Consider the following 17,120-nt stretch of genomic DNA (forward strand, 5'->3'; position numbering starts at 1 on the left):
GATGACTACAAAAACTCCGGCTGAAATTTTCATATTCATCTAGGCAGAGAGCAAAAAAACCCACCTTCCGGTGAAATGTATCACGAATTATGAGTCTAAATGCCCCAGGCAGCACTGAGAACCTCAGATTTAGTTGTTTTTATTTCCACTGTTGCATGCTATGAACAAAAGTTGCACTATCGCTTGCTTGATGGCAATAAATGTTGTATTTCTTCTCATTCCCTGTGGGTTAATGATTATTGATAAAATTATCACTTGGAAAATATCACTACTGGTGGATTGTGTAAGTACTTAATATGTGTGTGCTTGTAAAGATCTTTGCATTTGCCCTTTTTTCAGTTTTAACTGTAAGCCAGAAAAATACCATTGCTTAAAAAAAGAATGTTTGTGGTCTTACAGCTGTCAAAATGCTGATAATTTGGGCTCCGAGAGAGAGAAACACTCCTGTGCAGCGCTCTCTTGTCCGCTTTAAGCCCCATGCACACCCTCCTCATATAGCATGCACCAATCTTACGAGTAACAGAAGATTTTGCACATATGCTGTCTCTGTAACAGTGAAGTAGATTACACTCCCTGCCTTTTTATGTTTTTTTTCTCCCCATGCTGAGGCAATCAACAGTAGCTTTCCATGAGAGCCATGCAACAAAAAAGTCATTACTGGTGTTTAAACAAGTGCTCTATTTCCTGATCGCCCTGGCATCCTGGATTTAGTACTAATCAGTCTAGTTCAGACTGGATGCATTCATTCTGGATGCAGGCTCAAAAAACCACTGACTTCATCCAACCAATGGCCTTGGAAAAACAGGCTGCCGTCTTTGAAGGTTGGGCGGAAACATTTGAAGTTAGGAGGGGAGAGGGAGACAGAGAAGCAATCATTTGTTCTCTCTATTCCAAATAAGATTTTAAAATGCCAAAAGCAGCAGGTGGCGTCTGAGTGATTTTTTTGTTTAATAGAAATACATTGCTATTTTAGGAACATTTATCTGCCCTTACAATGCTCGCACAGAGACTATTTTAAAACTGTGTCTTTGCCCAATTTTATATATATCCCATTATGAGAACTTAGAGGCATCTGTATCCCACCGCTTGTATCAAACATTAAGTTCAAACAACGTTGCAGGGGGAAAGTATTTTTACAGCACTAGCCAGATTCATCTATGGCATTAGCATGATGCATACGTAATCTACGTCCTGTTACAGGGGTCTTCTCCCCGATCACTTTGGCTATGCTATTGCTAAGTGGATGAACTAAGAAATGCCACATGCGACAAATAAAAACAGTCAATGGCAGACTGATAGAATTCACTCTATCGGTAAAACGTATAAAAGAAATACATATAAGCCTCTTGAATTGAAGGACAAAACTCTTTTGAGAAAAAAACATATTTTTGCTCATTGTGTTCTCATTCTGTCCATCAGCCTGGCACTGATGCTGCACCCATATCGCATATGAACTGCTCGGACAAAGACAAGTGCAAGGGACAAACAACTTCCCATTCAGAAGTAGTGCTGGCTCTTTGGAATAAACTCTCCAATAAATCCCAGCAAATGCTACCAAATTTACAGAAAACGTGTGCTAAGCCAAGAACTTGACAGACAGCTAACCATTTCAGTTTCAGCTTAGAGATGCAGTTATCTGAATAGTACATAAGCTTGTAGAATATACACTCTGGTAATGTGAAAAATACAACCCTTCCAACAATGCCAATACCATTTTTCTGTCGCAGTTTGGAATGCTCTCAAATAAGCATCAAATAAAACATACTATCAGGACACTCAGCTATATTGTGAAAATTCATGCACCAGAGCTTCGAAGAAGAGAAAGGAAGGAAATCCGATGTAGCAAATGACAATGTGAGAAAATCCAGTTCATATACTTAAATTTTAATAATAATAAATCAAGTTTAACAATCTGAGTCACTGTGATGCGCTGTAGGTCAAATGTTTTGCAATCAGGAATCCCTTACGTCCAGAGACAAAGGCTTGTCCTCCTGCCACAGCATCACTTGTGCCCAAAGGGATCTAAAAAAACGGGATGTGGATACCTCTGCCACGCGTGAAGTGCAGTGGTATGGTGAGGATAGGGGTGTCCTTGCTGGGGACAGACTCAAGCAGAGCACCCCCACAACAAGGCATGGGATGCTCAACCTGCCACAGTGTTGGAGTCGTGCACCACCCTGCGAGGGCCAGCTCACAAAGAGGGCTCAACATGCTCTCACCCATGGGATACAGAGGCATGTCCCCAGATTCCTTTTACATACAAATAGGCTAATGTCCTAATATGTAATTGGCGTAAGTGACATGCTGGGGACCTAATAAAAGACAGGAGGAGCAAAAATGCAGGAGTGGCCTGTTCTGGTGTAAACCCTGCAGCATCCCAACAAAATCTGCAGCTGATGACCTTGCCATATTCGATCTTAGGCTTTCCCCTTTTTCTTTTTCCTTTAGGATCAGGGAGAGGTGAAATTAAGTGGAAGATGCATGTTGTAAGTAAATCCAAATGAATACAGGATTCTCAGTCATCAGAGTATGTACATCAGAAAGAGGAGTGGAAAGAGAGATGAATTATAGTGGCTTGGACTCATTTTAGACATATTCAATAATGCCCCCAAGTTTCCTGGCATTAAAATGTTTGGTACGGTCCTTTGAGAGCTGTAGGCTTTGTGGTAGTTGACCTGTGAGCTCTAAGGAGAGCTCTCCAAAAGGCTGAGCTGCATTTACCGCAAATGTAGTTTGCATCCTTATATTGGCCCGTGTAGTTTTTTGCAGGCACAAGCCGGTGTCCCTGCTCCTCAGCTGCAATTGCAATACTAGAAGCAGAAGCGTAGAAAAGCAGGTGTCAGGGGCGAGGCGAAATGGACATTATCCTTGTATTAAAAGTAGACCTTTTCAGCATCCCCAGGTTCCACAAGCACAGGGAACACTCATCACTAGGAGGCAAATGCTCCTGAAGGAGGGTTTATAAAGGGCTCCAAAGAAAACGTTTTTAAGAGATGCTAAAAAGAACCATGTTCTCAGTACATCGTCAGGCACACACAGGCAATGCTTTAAGAACAGTTTCTGTTGCTTAACAGACAAAGCACATTCTCCCCCTCTCCTACATCAACCTTCCTCCGCCTTTGGGACTGCATTATCTGCAGCGTCTGGTCGCTATTTCCCTGCCAAAAAATAGAAAAAAAAATCCATATGGTTCCCATCCTATGGGGGAATGTGCAAGCTTCCACACAGAATCTGCACAAGAGCGAGATCCTATTTGCACTGCAATAAACACCATTTGCTCATGCCTCATGCCTGTGGGCAGTACGGAAAAAGTTAGATTCATAAATAGTATCCTGGGGCTCACATAATGTAAGAGTATTACCAAGCGTTATCAAGGCAGCAATTTTCTGTTGCAATAAGCCACACAGTCAGATGTTTGAGATGAAAAAGACCTATCTGAATATTGAGCCCATTGGCCAGCAAATGCGCAGCATAGTCCCCCAGATATCAGATATTAAACTGATACAGTACATCGCAATCTTAGTCAAATGGCCAGGAGGACTCAAGCCTCAGGAATGTTTTAAATGAGCATCCTTACACTGCAAGTACAAGAGCTCTGTTTTGTTCTTTGTATGAGTGCATTAAACCACTAAAACAATATTAATACTACAAATTGAAAAATCAATAGCATATTACAACAGGCACACTACTCCCCAAAATAAAACCTGAGTACCTTTGTAAATGCAATTCAGAAAAGCCTGATTATAAACCAAAAAAGGTACAGAGAGATTGGCAGGGGAAAAGAGCTTATCTACTGAAGTGTGTGGTTACCACGTCTTCAGTAACTCATACTGCAATGCTATGGTACACTACGGGCCAGATTCTCCACTCCATTATACCAGTTTTATGCTGATGTAACTCCACTGGATGCTTAAACAGAGTTACATGGGCATAAAAACAATATAATGAAATGGAGAATCAAGCTTTACAACGTAATAGACTCAGAAGAAAATTATCTATTCCTTTGTGGGGAAAAAATCGTAGCTATTTTTAGTGAAAGCCTCTTTCTCACTTTCTTTTGTTTTATTCCTGCTATAGATTTTCAAGAGAAATACGCAGTTATACAGTAATAAAAGTGATAGTACTACACCATGAGCAATGAGAACCCACCTTTTTATCTGGACAACATACAAGAGTCCAGATTCTTCCCTGAGGTTTGTTTATGCCCCAACCCAAACCCTAATATAATCCACACCTCTTAAGGAATTGCAAATCTTAAATACCACCCTGTGACACCTGCAGAGACATGTCTCTCTAGTAGGCTTCGATCCTCCATATAATCCTCCATGGATCTAGTGACTTGCATGCATCAAAATGCATCTATCAACCCTGTAAAGGACTCTAACAGATACCAGCATACGCAGTCAATCTGTCTTTTTAAGTTTCATTGGTAATTCATATCTAACCTGAATCTTATTGTTACGTTTCCCATCTCCGGCCTCAGTTCACTAAGCTCCACGCTGGTGGGCACCCAAAGGACTGAGACGCTTGTGCTTATCACAGCACATCAACAAGTCCTTGAGATGTGTGCTGGGTCAACACCCGCTTAACCTGACCGCTGCACCGAATGGGCCTGCTACAAGGAAGCGGCCTTTGTTTTACAGACTAGATGGGGGTTGGACTAGATGATCTCCAGAGGTCCCTTCCAACCCTATGATTCTATGATTCCTCCATGCAAACCTTAACAGCTTGGTCCAGCCGAAGTATTATGCAGCATTTTACCCCTACGGTGGGTATGGGCACACCATCAACACAAGGGGGCTGCAAGCAGCAGCTTTGTGCTCACTTCCAGACTGCCCTCACTGCGAGGAAGAGCAATGTGTTTGCCCAACTGGCCCTTCACTGATGCTTTACTTAAGTTGTTTTACTCCATAGTGCTTAAGAGCCTTTAACTCTCTTTCACCATGGCCACACACCTGCTACGGTATCCGTGTCTTGTGTCAGTGAGCAACAATTTGCATTTGCACATTTCACAAATAAAGCATCAAGGTGTTCCTGGACTTAGCTAAAATAAAACCCATGAGCTAGATATTTATCGTAGTTGCAAGTAAAGAGGCTTATGAAAAACAGTAAAAATTTATAACTACAGGATACGCAGAGACTATTAAGTGGATGACTGGGGAGCTAAAAAGAAACTGTAACCAAAGGGTCCTAGTGATCCTCAGGTGAGAGCATTTTAAAGATGCAACCAAAGGACGGAAACCAAAGGATGTAACTTTTGGTGGACAAATCGATTTTTCTGCATAGTAAGAGCTTCTCCTCATGATACTGCATGCAATCAAGATCTCACCATGAGAGCATTTTGAATGAGATGGTTTTGTCCTGGTGAAATTTAAAATATTTTGACACTCTGGAAAGAAGAGATATGTCAAAGCAGTCATTAATTGTCACTCTTAAAGAGATATCCACTGCTGCAGTTTATTTCATGCTTTACAAATAAAAGAACATTTTAAAAACTGCAGAGTTGAAATTCTCTATTGAGTACTATTTCTTTTTCCAATGATCACTGTCAGCATGTTCAAACAGTTGAGTGACCAAACCCCCCAAGCAGCCTGAACACCTGAGCGGCATGGGTACTCTCTGATACAAATAATGTCTGATTCTGAGATAACTTTTGTGATTTAAAAAAAAAAATATTCTTGAAGTAAAATGATATTAATCTCAAAGGATCACTCAAATTACAGTTTCCAAAACATTCATGCAACTGACATGCAGGAATTCCTTTGAAATAAAAGCCAGTCATCTGGATGAAACACTGGTGGATTATGAACTAGTGATGGTTTTATTTATAGCCTATAATGTGTTACCAACTGAAAAGTATGACGATAGAGGAGAAAGACTTGTTTGGGAAGTCAGAACAGGGAAACAGAACCAGAGGATTTTGAAATCACAGCTATGCAAAACCCCTCTTTTTTTTTTCTGAGTTGGTCTGGTTTGGCTGCCTCTTCCACAATGTGGGAATATCGTAAGTCCTACATAGCTACTGCTTGTAAAGGGCAATTAAGCAAAATATACTAACTATTATAATTGATTATTATTTTTTTTAACTACTGGGAATGTTAGTTTTTTCAATAATTGCTTTAACTAGCAATGCCCTAATAAATACTTAACAAATAAACCCATTCTTGTCTATATCAATACATTCTCCCCTTCAGCTGAAGAACGCAGATGGGAGTATGCATGAATTTGATAATCACATCTCTCTGATCAAAGAGTGACTGTGAAAGAGTTCAGGGCCAAACCTCCTGCTTACTGTTAACCTACCTAAAAGGATAGCTAGATTTCAAGGCTCTGTTTTTCTAGCTCATGAAATAATTGGAAATGCAATCATGCAGGTAAATAATACGATGACGTAACTCCTTTGCTAAATCTGAAAAAAAAGTTGCAATTCTTTGTGTTAGCAAACCGTAGTTGAGAAATGAAGAAGAGTGTTGCTCAGAATTTTACTCCTAAATCCCATCTGCTTACACACTAATTTAAGGCTTTCTCCCTGTTTGGCATTTCTTTTCAGACAATGCCATGGAAGCCAGCCAGCCTGTAGAGAGAACCCCAGATGAAGTAAGAGCTCTATTATTCAAAATACGCTGGAATCTTCAATGATTATTTTAACAAAAGCAAAGTCAGTAAAGGGAAATTTTACTGGTTTCCATTTCATGACAGTGAGAGATTAAAAAAACATCCACTAGCATTTGCCAAATAGAGATGGAAACTATTAGGAAAAACAACTTCCCATTCAAATGGATATTACAAACAAGAAGGCATAAAAACAAAAGGGAAACTAAAAGAAGAACTTGACAATATAGCATTACATGCTTCAGTCAAAATATGACTGAGTGAATTTGTTTCTGAATAAGTTTCACCACAGAGAGAGAAAACAGAAGATGGCATTCAAAATAATTTTTAAAAAGGCATAAGAAAACATGCATTCCTTACCCATTCTGTATAGCAGCTGTTGGATCGTAAGTCAAAGCCATGCCAGCCTGCACATAGTTAGGGAACAAAAACAGATTTTTACTATTACTGCAGAAAAAAAAAAGACCAAAAAAAAAAAAAAGACCTTAAACATATTCTAAGCCAATATAAATAAAAACTGAACGCAACTTAGATGGAAATCTAAATTCTCCAGGGAAGCTCAGACGGTCCAAAGCAGCACGGACAGATTGGCCACCCCCCCGCCTGAGAGATCCCTGAGAAAGTTCAGTATGTTGGTTGTCATCTCTCCATAACATTTAGGGCTAACAGCGTTTTTGTTGCACCACTATCAGTTAGTAAGTCCACTGAAATCAGTGCGTTTACGTGGCACTGCTCACTATGAGACAGGGCCAAATCCTGCTGTTGCCTGTGAGACATGTAGTTGGTAAATATTCTAAAGCCAACTTCCCGAGAGCTTCTCAGGAAGGAGTCTCATCTTCCCTACGAAGGCCACACCCTGTATGACCCCAGCCATCTACCATTTCCCTGGGCTGTCACTCGTACTTACAGTTAATTGATTACCATGAGACAAGAAACAAAAAGTGGGCTGTGAAGCAGAAAAGACCAACCAAAAAAAAAAACCAAAAAACAAACTAACCCCCAGAAAAGGACTTGAGCTTTTAAACAAGGCTTTTAAAATACTTCAGAGGTCTGGACAGCAAAAGAATTTGTTGACGGGCTACACAGAGCCTTTCAATTGCCTTTCACCACCAAGCAGATGGCGACCTCTGTGAAAGGATTTGGCAGTGTCCAAACAGTGTCCAGTTAACGACCGTCACCACTGCCACCATTAGCAGACATATCCACAGGTACCGCAGGAAAGGCAGGGAGCGAGCAGGGCTGGAGAATGAATTTCCCGCTCCACCTTATGCTCCAAGATGGTAGTTGGGGCCGTGCAGGAAGGACCAGCTTTTTCCCCGGTATTTACTTTAACACATGGGACTGACAATCTCTTCTCCCAAATACTGCATTTGCTTTGACTTTTTGTCTTCCTTATAAATTTATATTTCCCCCCCTCCCTTTGTGAAATGCTTGCCAGCGTAAGACACTACCAGGAGATGGGAAGACATCTCCCTTCGTGCAGGGCTAGAAGCAGAGAGAGGAACCCCATTACTCAAGGTGCTGCTCACCCTTTGGGAGCGTCTGAAAAACGGCCACGGCACCATCCCACCCCAAGGCACTGTATTTCTCTCCGCCTGTCATACAGACCCTATGCTCGCTGCCTGAGAAAGGAAACAGCAGCACTTGCTTCAAGGACAGGTGCTTTACCAACCATGCGGCAGGGTCTGCGTTGCTGGTGGGAGCTTTTAGCGGCCCCGGACCCATCTACCAAAGTACTTTTGAATAATGGCATCTGCCCCCTTCCAGATGGCTGCTCAGACAGGTCAGGAAAGCGTTCGGTCTTGGCTGGCTCCCATGCAGGCAGGTGAGCAGCCAGGGTAGATGCTCCAGTGATGAGCAGGCAGAGAGCGGGCAGCACTCCTGGAAGAGCCAGGTTAGCCCAGCAGCTGCACACTGGTCTGAGAGGAGACGGTCCAATTTTCCAGAGGCCAAAAATAATTCCTGATCTGAAAGGGTAGGCTTCACGCTACCTTACGTAGCCAAAAAAAACGTCCATGTCATTATTAAATCTGTATACTTTTCTCATTATTCTTTTAAGCAGATGCTAGGGCAAATGCTTTGTTTATTGAAAATGCTGTTGTTTTTAAAAAATACGTACTATCTCCCAAGCAAAGGATAATTCAGGAGACTAAGGCCAAGAATGCATGGGTATTTTTTAAAAATGCATTCGTTTCATACAAAGAAAAATAAAAATGGCTATTTCTGCAAGTTTAACATGTCAAAGAATCAAATTTAGGACGACCCCAACCACTGCTAATTTTGATATAGAAAACAAATTAGCTTGATACAGAAAAAAAATCATAAGGGATGATCTACTTAACTTGTTTTTATATTCTTATGTTTTATACATTCTCAGCATATTATATTGTTTGGTAAGGTTGCATTAATTACTAATGGAAATGTATACAGTTAATCCCAAAAGAGAGCCAATAAAATTTCAATATCATACACATTTTTTTGCCTGCAATACATTTAGAGAAAAAATCCTCTCTTATATTCCTTTCTCTTTTCAACACTTGCAAAATTTGTTATTGCTCTCTTTTTATATGCCTTCACTGGTAAAGACAACTTAAATAATACGTAAAAGCCCTAGAGGAACAGAAAAATTAGTTCTAACAATTTTTAAAAAAAACTTTAAAAAAACTTAAGATATTCTCTATAAATCAAGGTGTTGACATTTTAACATCTCATCACACATCTACTCAAGGCTAAGAAAAAAAGCCCTTATAATCCCTTGGGGAAAGAGAGAATCAGGCTTTCTAAATAAGGGAGTTTCTAGATCTAACAGTCCTTAGAGTTGCCTGGATCAGAGCCCACTATATACCACAGCTTGCACTAGTGTGACCTGGGGACAAAGTGGCAACAAGGGAGGGAGGGCTCTTATTTCATTTTCTCTGACATAAACAAGTATGAGGGTGCAGAAAGGATAAATTGCAGCAACTCTTTCGCTGGAGTCCTAACACTGCTCAGTGTCCAGAGAAGACCTGCAAACACACGTTTATGCCGCTTTCGGTTGATATTAGACCCTCAGCTTGCCCTCCAACCCCATCACGTCCCAGATCTGCGTGTGGCTGCACGCAGACAAACTGCACATAGTCTGTTCTCTATATAGTAGCGTCACGTCCATTATATATTATTGGTACTAGGAATAAAAGACACCATTTTGGGCCTAGTGAGTATCAAATATGAAAGTCTAGATGCTGGTCTCCTTATCCATGCTCCATATCCATACTGCACGGTGACAGATTACCAGAATCTCTTCAAGTACTTCAGCAGTGACCACTATAAATATCACTATCACATTTGCCAGAAAATGAAAGTTTCACATTAGACAAATACGACACAGCGTGTGGCAATACATGCATATGGTACACCACCTACAGTTTGCCCAGTAATATTGCTAATATCCCCCATTGCTGAATAGCGTTAAACAGCTGCTATTTCAAATAGCTGCTAACAGAGGACTATTTACTTCTTTCTCATCAAGTTGTGTAATTCCTCCCTGCAAAATTATGCTGGCTGGAAGCCCAGGAGAGGCAACAGTTACCCTGGACCAGTGAAAGATTTATGGTCTGAAGCATCCTCATTCATCAGGAATAAAAACTGATGAGCAATAATAACTTACTGGAAAATCGTCTGCACTTTCCTCCGTAGCACACAAACAGGAATTACAAAAATACCAAATACAGAATATTAGGGTTGGCCCCAGACTTCCATGTGATAGAAGTCCAGCTTATTCTGTCAAAAACAGTACTGAATATAGTTGTCACTGTGCTTAATATGGTATTAACTATACTGAGGCACTGGCTGATGCCTCTATAGCAGTCCTCTTGTGCTGGAGAGTGTTTTCTTCCAGGTCTTTTCATCCACTGTTTTGCTCATGTTTCAGTGGAAGGACAGGGTCTTATTCCTTCTGCTGATAGTGCTGATGAAATGCCACCTGAGAGAGTGGCACTGCTGATGGAATGCTGCTTTAGGAAAATACTTGTCAGATAAATCTTCTATGAAGGAAGAACTGAACCACAGAATTCTTATGCTGCTCAGCCAGACAGTGGACACATACTCAGCTACCGAATGAAAATCCTGCATGTCAACAATTCAACATGCAACTCTTTAAAGCAATCAAAAAAAAAAAAGAAAAAGGATATCTGCTATCAGCCCCACACATAATAATAAATAAAGATCATTTTCAATGATTACTTGACTGGTGTGTTCATAATGTCACAAGTGACACAGAAATATAACCAGCTCGTTTAAAATGCTGGTTTTTTAAAAAGACCATTTAAACTGTCTGTGTTTACTTCCTGCTTATTTTTACCAAAGCGTCTGAACTTAAGACAAAGGAATGAAGATTTTTGCTCTTTTGTTGCTGCAGTTTTCTGATTATTGACATCGGTGAACAAAGAGACTCTAATAACAAGAGACCAGTCTACACCTTTAAATTTAAGCTCTTTCCTTCAATAAAGTGCAGGAAATATCAGAAAGGCTTTGGAAGGCAAGGGTTCCCCCAGGAAGTCTGAAGGCCTTTGTTCAACACTTTACTGTGAAGAATTTTCCATAGGCAAAGACAAGGTGTTCTGTTTCTGGTTTTTTCCCTCTCTTTGTTATGATTTGAACATAAATGAGCACATTTGCCTCATTAAAAAGACTTTTAGACCATCACATTTGCATTGCGTATGTAAATTAGATTTGTAAATCTCTCAAAGAAATGATTAAGTTGTGGAGTGATTATTAAAAAAATGATCACATCTTCAGTATCATGTGAAATAAAGTGGGTTTATAATTTCTCTTTCAAATCTCTCTGAACTCTCACAAGAACAACCTTTATCAGCCCAGTATCTGTCTTCCAGCAAACAGAAGCATCTATAAGCAACCACATTTTAGGTTGTACACTATCTTCTTTGCTGCTGGGAAGTAGCTTCACAAACAGCTTCACCAGCATAACATTACCTACATCTTTCCTTCACTGCGTGCAAAAATTCACCATAATATCAACGTACTACAGAGATGAGATGTCCCACGCCTCTTCCTCAGAGGTGAATCTTCCACATACCTCCTTGCATCTTCTCTGGCCAGCCTGCGCTGGAGCACCTGCACAAAGCAAGGATGCTCTCACTGCAGGATTTCTAATTTTGTGGGAGGCCAAGTCCCATTGGAAAAAATATTGGAGAGGCCTACGAATTCAAAAGGGGTGAAATCCACTGATGTGGTGGGGTTTCCAAGCAGGAAGCTCCCTGGGTTTCTCCTCCTTAAGGTGAGATTTGGAAAAATCAGGTTGTACCCTAAGACTCAAGGGATTTCTGTGGTGAACCGATGTGGGAGTCAAACCAGAAGGTAAGTCTCTTTTCCCCACCTCCTCTGACTCATCCCCTCATCCTTTCACACTGGAGGACTGCCGTCCCAGGGGAACGGGTGTGATTTTGGCTACTACAGTGGAATCAATTGAAATTTCAACACTGGAATTCCTGTACTTGTTTTGTTACAACCACTAATATCTGCCAGACATCACAGCACAAGGATCTCTTGTGCCCTGATAGTGGATACTCTGACTGAAACACTTTGAACAAGGAAGAGAGAGGAGGGGGAAGGAAACAACAACACAAATGACGTTCGTTTAAAATACTGATTTAATAAAATAAGCTCAGTCAGCAGTAAAGTTAACTTGGCAGAGTTCCTTCCTTTGATTATTTAAACAGTTCTGTCAGAAATATTCCATATTATTAGAAATATTTCTGAACTTAATTCAGAATAAAAACCACCTTTCCCTTGTAGATGAGAAATCTAGAATGTAAATGTGACACCTATTAAATATATAGATGCATATGAAAGAAATGTAGCATTTCCCAGTGATGTGTGCTCCTTAAGCAGCTGCAAGTTCTGAGAAAAAAGCGGTTGTGGAGAGAAAAATACACAATATTGAGGTCAAACTTGGGAAGTGATTCAGGAACCTCAGAAGGTCAGAGGCTGAGCTGATAAACACAATGACAAGTTCAGATACCCAAATGAATGACAAGAAACCCTTTTTGTCCTACAGAACTGGACTGGAAGTCTGATCTACACAGCTTCTGTTCCTGGGGTTGGGTCACTTTGTTCCCACTTCAATTTATCTGATGAGTTAAAAGATAAGTGCTGAAGTTTAAGAAAGTTTAAAAGAAGAAAAAAAAAGAAAAGAAGATAATATCCTCCTCACAGAGACATATATAATACAATATACTCTGTTTCCACAGCTAACTCATATATTTAACCTTGCCATCTTCAGGTCTACTAACCATCTGCTTTTGGGGATCTGCACACCCGTTTTGCTACCACTCTGATCCAGTGTTAAATCAGCTGTGGATTACAGTCATATCTGCACACTCGATGTGTGTGTTACAGTGGGTTGGGAAGACTTCCAGGGATGGCTTACAGCACTACCGAAAATGACAGCCCACCAGATATCTGTCAGGGATACAGCAGAGTGCAGAAAAAGATAGGACCTTTTCCCCTGTCTCTAACATCCGTTTATTCTGCATAAGAAAACACTGTTGTACTAGCTGAATTTGGAGGAAAACCCATCTGCCAGAAAATCTCTGAGGCAAATGGCATGGCATTTTTCACCGCAGAAGGAAATCCAAAGCCAAAGTGAAAACTAAGAAAACTAACCTCAGAGAACTGGTACAGTCCTGATTCTATATGGCCCTTATTATGAGTAAGAATGGTCCCTTTTAAAATCCTGATTTCAGGGATAGTGGGTCATCATTTTAAGCTGGTCTTTGGTATTTGTGTCACTTAGGCACCTTTTCAAAATGTTGCCCACAATGACAGCGTCTTGTGTCACAAAGAATTTTTAAGTCATTGCTCTGTATCTTTTCACTTATTTGCCAGTTACCTTTCCCCTTTCTACTTTCTCTTTTCAGGGTCAATTTGCTAAACTAAACTTTTGCTGAAAATAAACATGCAAAATACCGACCAATGTCTAACTGACATGGACGCTAAATATACAGTTAATGTCTGTGCATGGTTTGCGTATGAGGGTACAACTGCATATCTGGACCGGCCTGGGAATTGTCTCCCACAGAAAAGAAAACATTATTTGTCTAGGTATAAAATAATACATCAGCCCTAGACACTGAGAATTATGGAACACAACTAAGTAGTACCTATCTCCTTGGAAGTATAAAAAGAAATCTATGCCCGAGTTATAAATGGGCCTGGCACAGATTTACTAATCATTTCTAAATGCCTGCTGCTGATACAGAAGGGATGACTGGCACCAAGATCAACTGCTTCAGCACTCCACTGGCACTGACTTTACAAAAAAATCAGGAAGTCTCTCAAATTACCTGTTGTATATTTTTCTCTTTAAATTACTGTTTGCATTAGATAAATGTGTAATGAGTAGCAGATAAAAAGAGAAGCTGTTAACGAAAGAAACATTCCCAAGTTACTAGGTCATCTTATTTTTTTTTAAAGAAAGAATCAAAACCATGTTTAATTCTTTAGACATTTCTCCAACTGATCTTGAAAGAAAACAAAGGAGAAAGGGGGAATGGAGGAAGAGAGGGAAGGGGAGAAAATGGAGGTTGGCTATTTAGAAACAAAAATATAACCCAGATTACAGAAGCAAGAAAGCAATCAATAGAAGAATTATTAGTGGCAATTATTAAATATCGTTATAGACACCAGACCAAATTCAGTGACAGGGAGGTTGCATTCAATGGTGCATGTCACTGTTATGATATATGCACCAATACTCTAACAATGATATTCTCTTGCAAGAAAGACAACGCAAATATTTAAATGGTCTAAAGTTTACAGAATCTTGCAAATGAAGTATCAGAGGTTTCAAAATATTGTGACTGTAAAAAAAAACCTTAATCACTTTGGGCTGACAAGATACGGAAAGGCTACCATTTCTAGAACTGTTCTTTGTAGAAGAATGTAAACAATAATAAACTTCGGGCTGATGTAAAGCATTTAATTTGTTTTCAGTTTAAGTGAGATTTCTCCCTTTCTACCAGATAAATTTCAAATAAACTCCCTCTTAAATACACATATCAAAAGATTTTATTTCTGAATAACCAAAAGAAAGTTTCAGTAAATCTGCAATAAAAAATTACGTTGTAAAATTTAAGTTGCAATTTTTAATCCAATCTGATCTCAATTTGTAACTACTCTTGATTCCCAAGATGCGTTTTCAGCTAATGAACATTTTTTGGAGATACGTCACCCGCATCTAGACTTGTCAATTGCAATTTAGAGGTAAATTAAATCAAATATTTTACAGACAGAATTTGAATATGATTACCCTCTATCACCATATCAACGTGATCTTGTCAGGGGAAGTTTCAAAACAGACTGCCGAATTAAACCAGCGCGACTCAGGAAAAACTAGCCCGAAAAAAAAAATAATTGAACTTTGTGCAGAAATTGTGTCAGTTATTAGGCCAGGGTTTCACTGCAAATATTTCCAACACTTGCAGGTTTCACTATACATTTATTGCACTTGTATGTTAGGTGCCTAATTTGACAGCCTTTTACAAAGCCATCAGTAATCTAAGCTCTCAGGTCCTTAGTCGAGAACTGGTCAGCCATCACAAATCCTTAGTCAAATGCCTCAGTAAATCTGCTGAGTATTTCCTGAGGCTTCAAACAAGAGTGGAAGGGTAAGGACTAGAAAGTGCTATTCAAGGTCAGGCATTCTTCCCTGGTTACAACTGGCCAAGTAACCAAAGAACAAAAAAAAAAAACACTGAAAAGCCCTAGAGAAATTCAGTGTATTCCCTAAGACTTGACTTTATAAGGTAAGCCAGTTTAACAGCCAACTAATATATTTCTATATGGTTACGAAGCAATCTACAAAAATGTATCATAGGAATAAGATTTTCTATTACATTCTGCAGTATGGCCCAAAAAACTTTATCAAAAAACCCAAACTAATCCTCTGAGAACAGCACGGCCAGAGAGGTAAAACCTGCTCTTCCCCCTGAAATCTCCTGCCATTTCCCCCCATACAGCAGAGTATTGGTCGCAGTTGCCTGTCTCTGCTCCCCATACTCAAATTTGAGGCCAGTGACAGAACTGTTAGTGCCATTTCTTTGGGGTCTTTCCTCCCAAGCAATAATCCTCAGCAACACTCAGTGTTAATGCTGGTTAAACCTCAGAAGTTTTAGAAATGTTCTTCACATAAGTATTCAAGAATACAAAGGCTTATCTGAACAATAGCCAAATACATCTTGGTCTAGATACCGCAGGATTTGGCTAGGGTGGAAATACTGAGGGAGTAATCTCTTGGACACTATTTCAATGCTTTTCGTCGGGGAAGAAACCAAGAAAAAGCAGAGGTTCAGGGTATATTTCCAGATCCCATTTGTAATCAGAACTATGACGCTTGTCATATATCAATTATTTCTCACTACTCACTGCCCGTTCTATTTTAAAGAAATTAAAGTTGACAGGAATAATTGTAGGAAGGTTACCCGAGTGCTGCTACACAGAGAACAACTGAATGGTACATCGTAGTTAGAGTAAGATCATTAAAGGACAAAGAGTTAGAAAAACCCTATTGCATATAAAATGTAAGAGTAATTACACAGAAGGATTTGACATTGGAAATAAAAAGATTAACAACGCTGGGGAAGAAACGCAATAAATGAGTGACCCTAAAAGAGAACATGCATTCTTGACTAATATCCAATGTGCAGCCGGGTATTAGCCAGATGTTAGTAAACAGAGAAAATCTAAGCAAATAGAAGAAAACAGAGCACATTCCTAGCCTGAAACATTCCTGAGTTTGTATCTTTACAATCTTTCCACATTTGTAGATTATACCATGACATCAGCTCTGTAGTTGACCGTGAACAATAAGGAACGATGTCTCCCAGCACTGAAAACTAGTTTTTAAATGTTGATAGTATAAACACACCCTGCTTCTAGGTCATAGAGATATCACTTCACTAGCAGCAAATGAACTACCTATGATATAATAAGCTGATGCCCTGAGGCCACAGGCATAATGGTGGTTTGTTGGCTTTAACTTTATATTCTCTTGTTTATTGATTTGAACTGAAGGGAGTATAGAACAGTGGAGTTAATAGCTATGATGGCATTTACTATTTAAACAGGGATTTAGAGGTCTTTAAAATATAGATTGTTGACCTTATTGAAGGTTTATTATTGCCTCCTATATAGACCTTTGTTTTTCGAGCTCACTAAAATGGCCTGAGTCTACTGCTTGAAGTACTTCTTGGGCACTTGTTCCTCGGTAGATCCTTAACATGCCAAACCATAATGTCTCCTAAGAAGATGTCTCCATTTTGTGAGACATACGAGATAAGAGACTGCAATGAACCTTTGGAGACTTCTGCAATCTCTTGTAGCAAATGTGGCTGCCACACTGGCACTTTCAGCCCACAAAGCTAAAAATACTTTGGAGCATTGCTGTTGGAACAGTGTACAAAAACCACCTTGCTGGAGGGAGAAATTTCTATGCTTTCAAAAGCCCTTTC

At 39.8% G+C, this 17,120-nt stretch overlaps 1 protein-coding gene across 10 annotated transcripts in view; it reads right to left on the reverse strand.

The window, feature by feature from the left end:
- RBMS3 (RNA binding motif single stranded interacting protein 3) overlaps positions 1 to 17,120 on the reverse strand; it is a 719,476-nt gene that overhangs the window by 76,711 nt on the left and 625,645 nt on the right. For all 10 annotated transcript variants that reach the window (XM_054189953.1, XM_054189954.1, XM_054189952.1 and 7 more), the window contains one exon: positions 6,973 to 7,019. In XM_054189953.1, coding sequence (XP_054045928.1) covers positions 6,973 to 7,019 — 47 coding nt within the window. The remainder of the gene's footprint in view (positions 1 to 6,972; positions 7,020 to 17,120) is intronic.

Source organism: Rissa tridactyla, chromosome 2, assembly GCF_028500815.1.
Source record: "Rissa tridactyla isolate bRisTri1 chromosome 2, bRisTri1.patW.cur.20221130, whole genome shotgun sequence".
Lineage (NCBI taxonomy): Eukaryota > Metazoa > Chordata > Aves > Charadriiformes > Laridae > Rissa > Rissa tridactyla.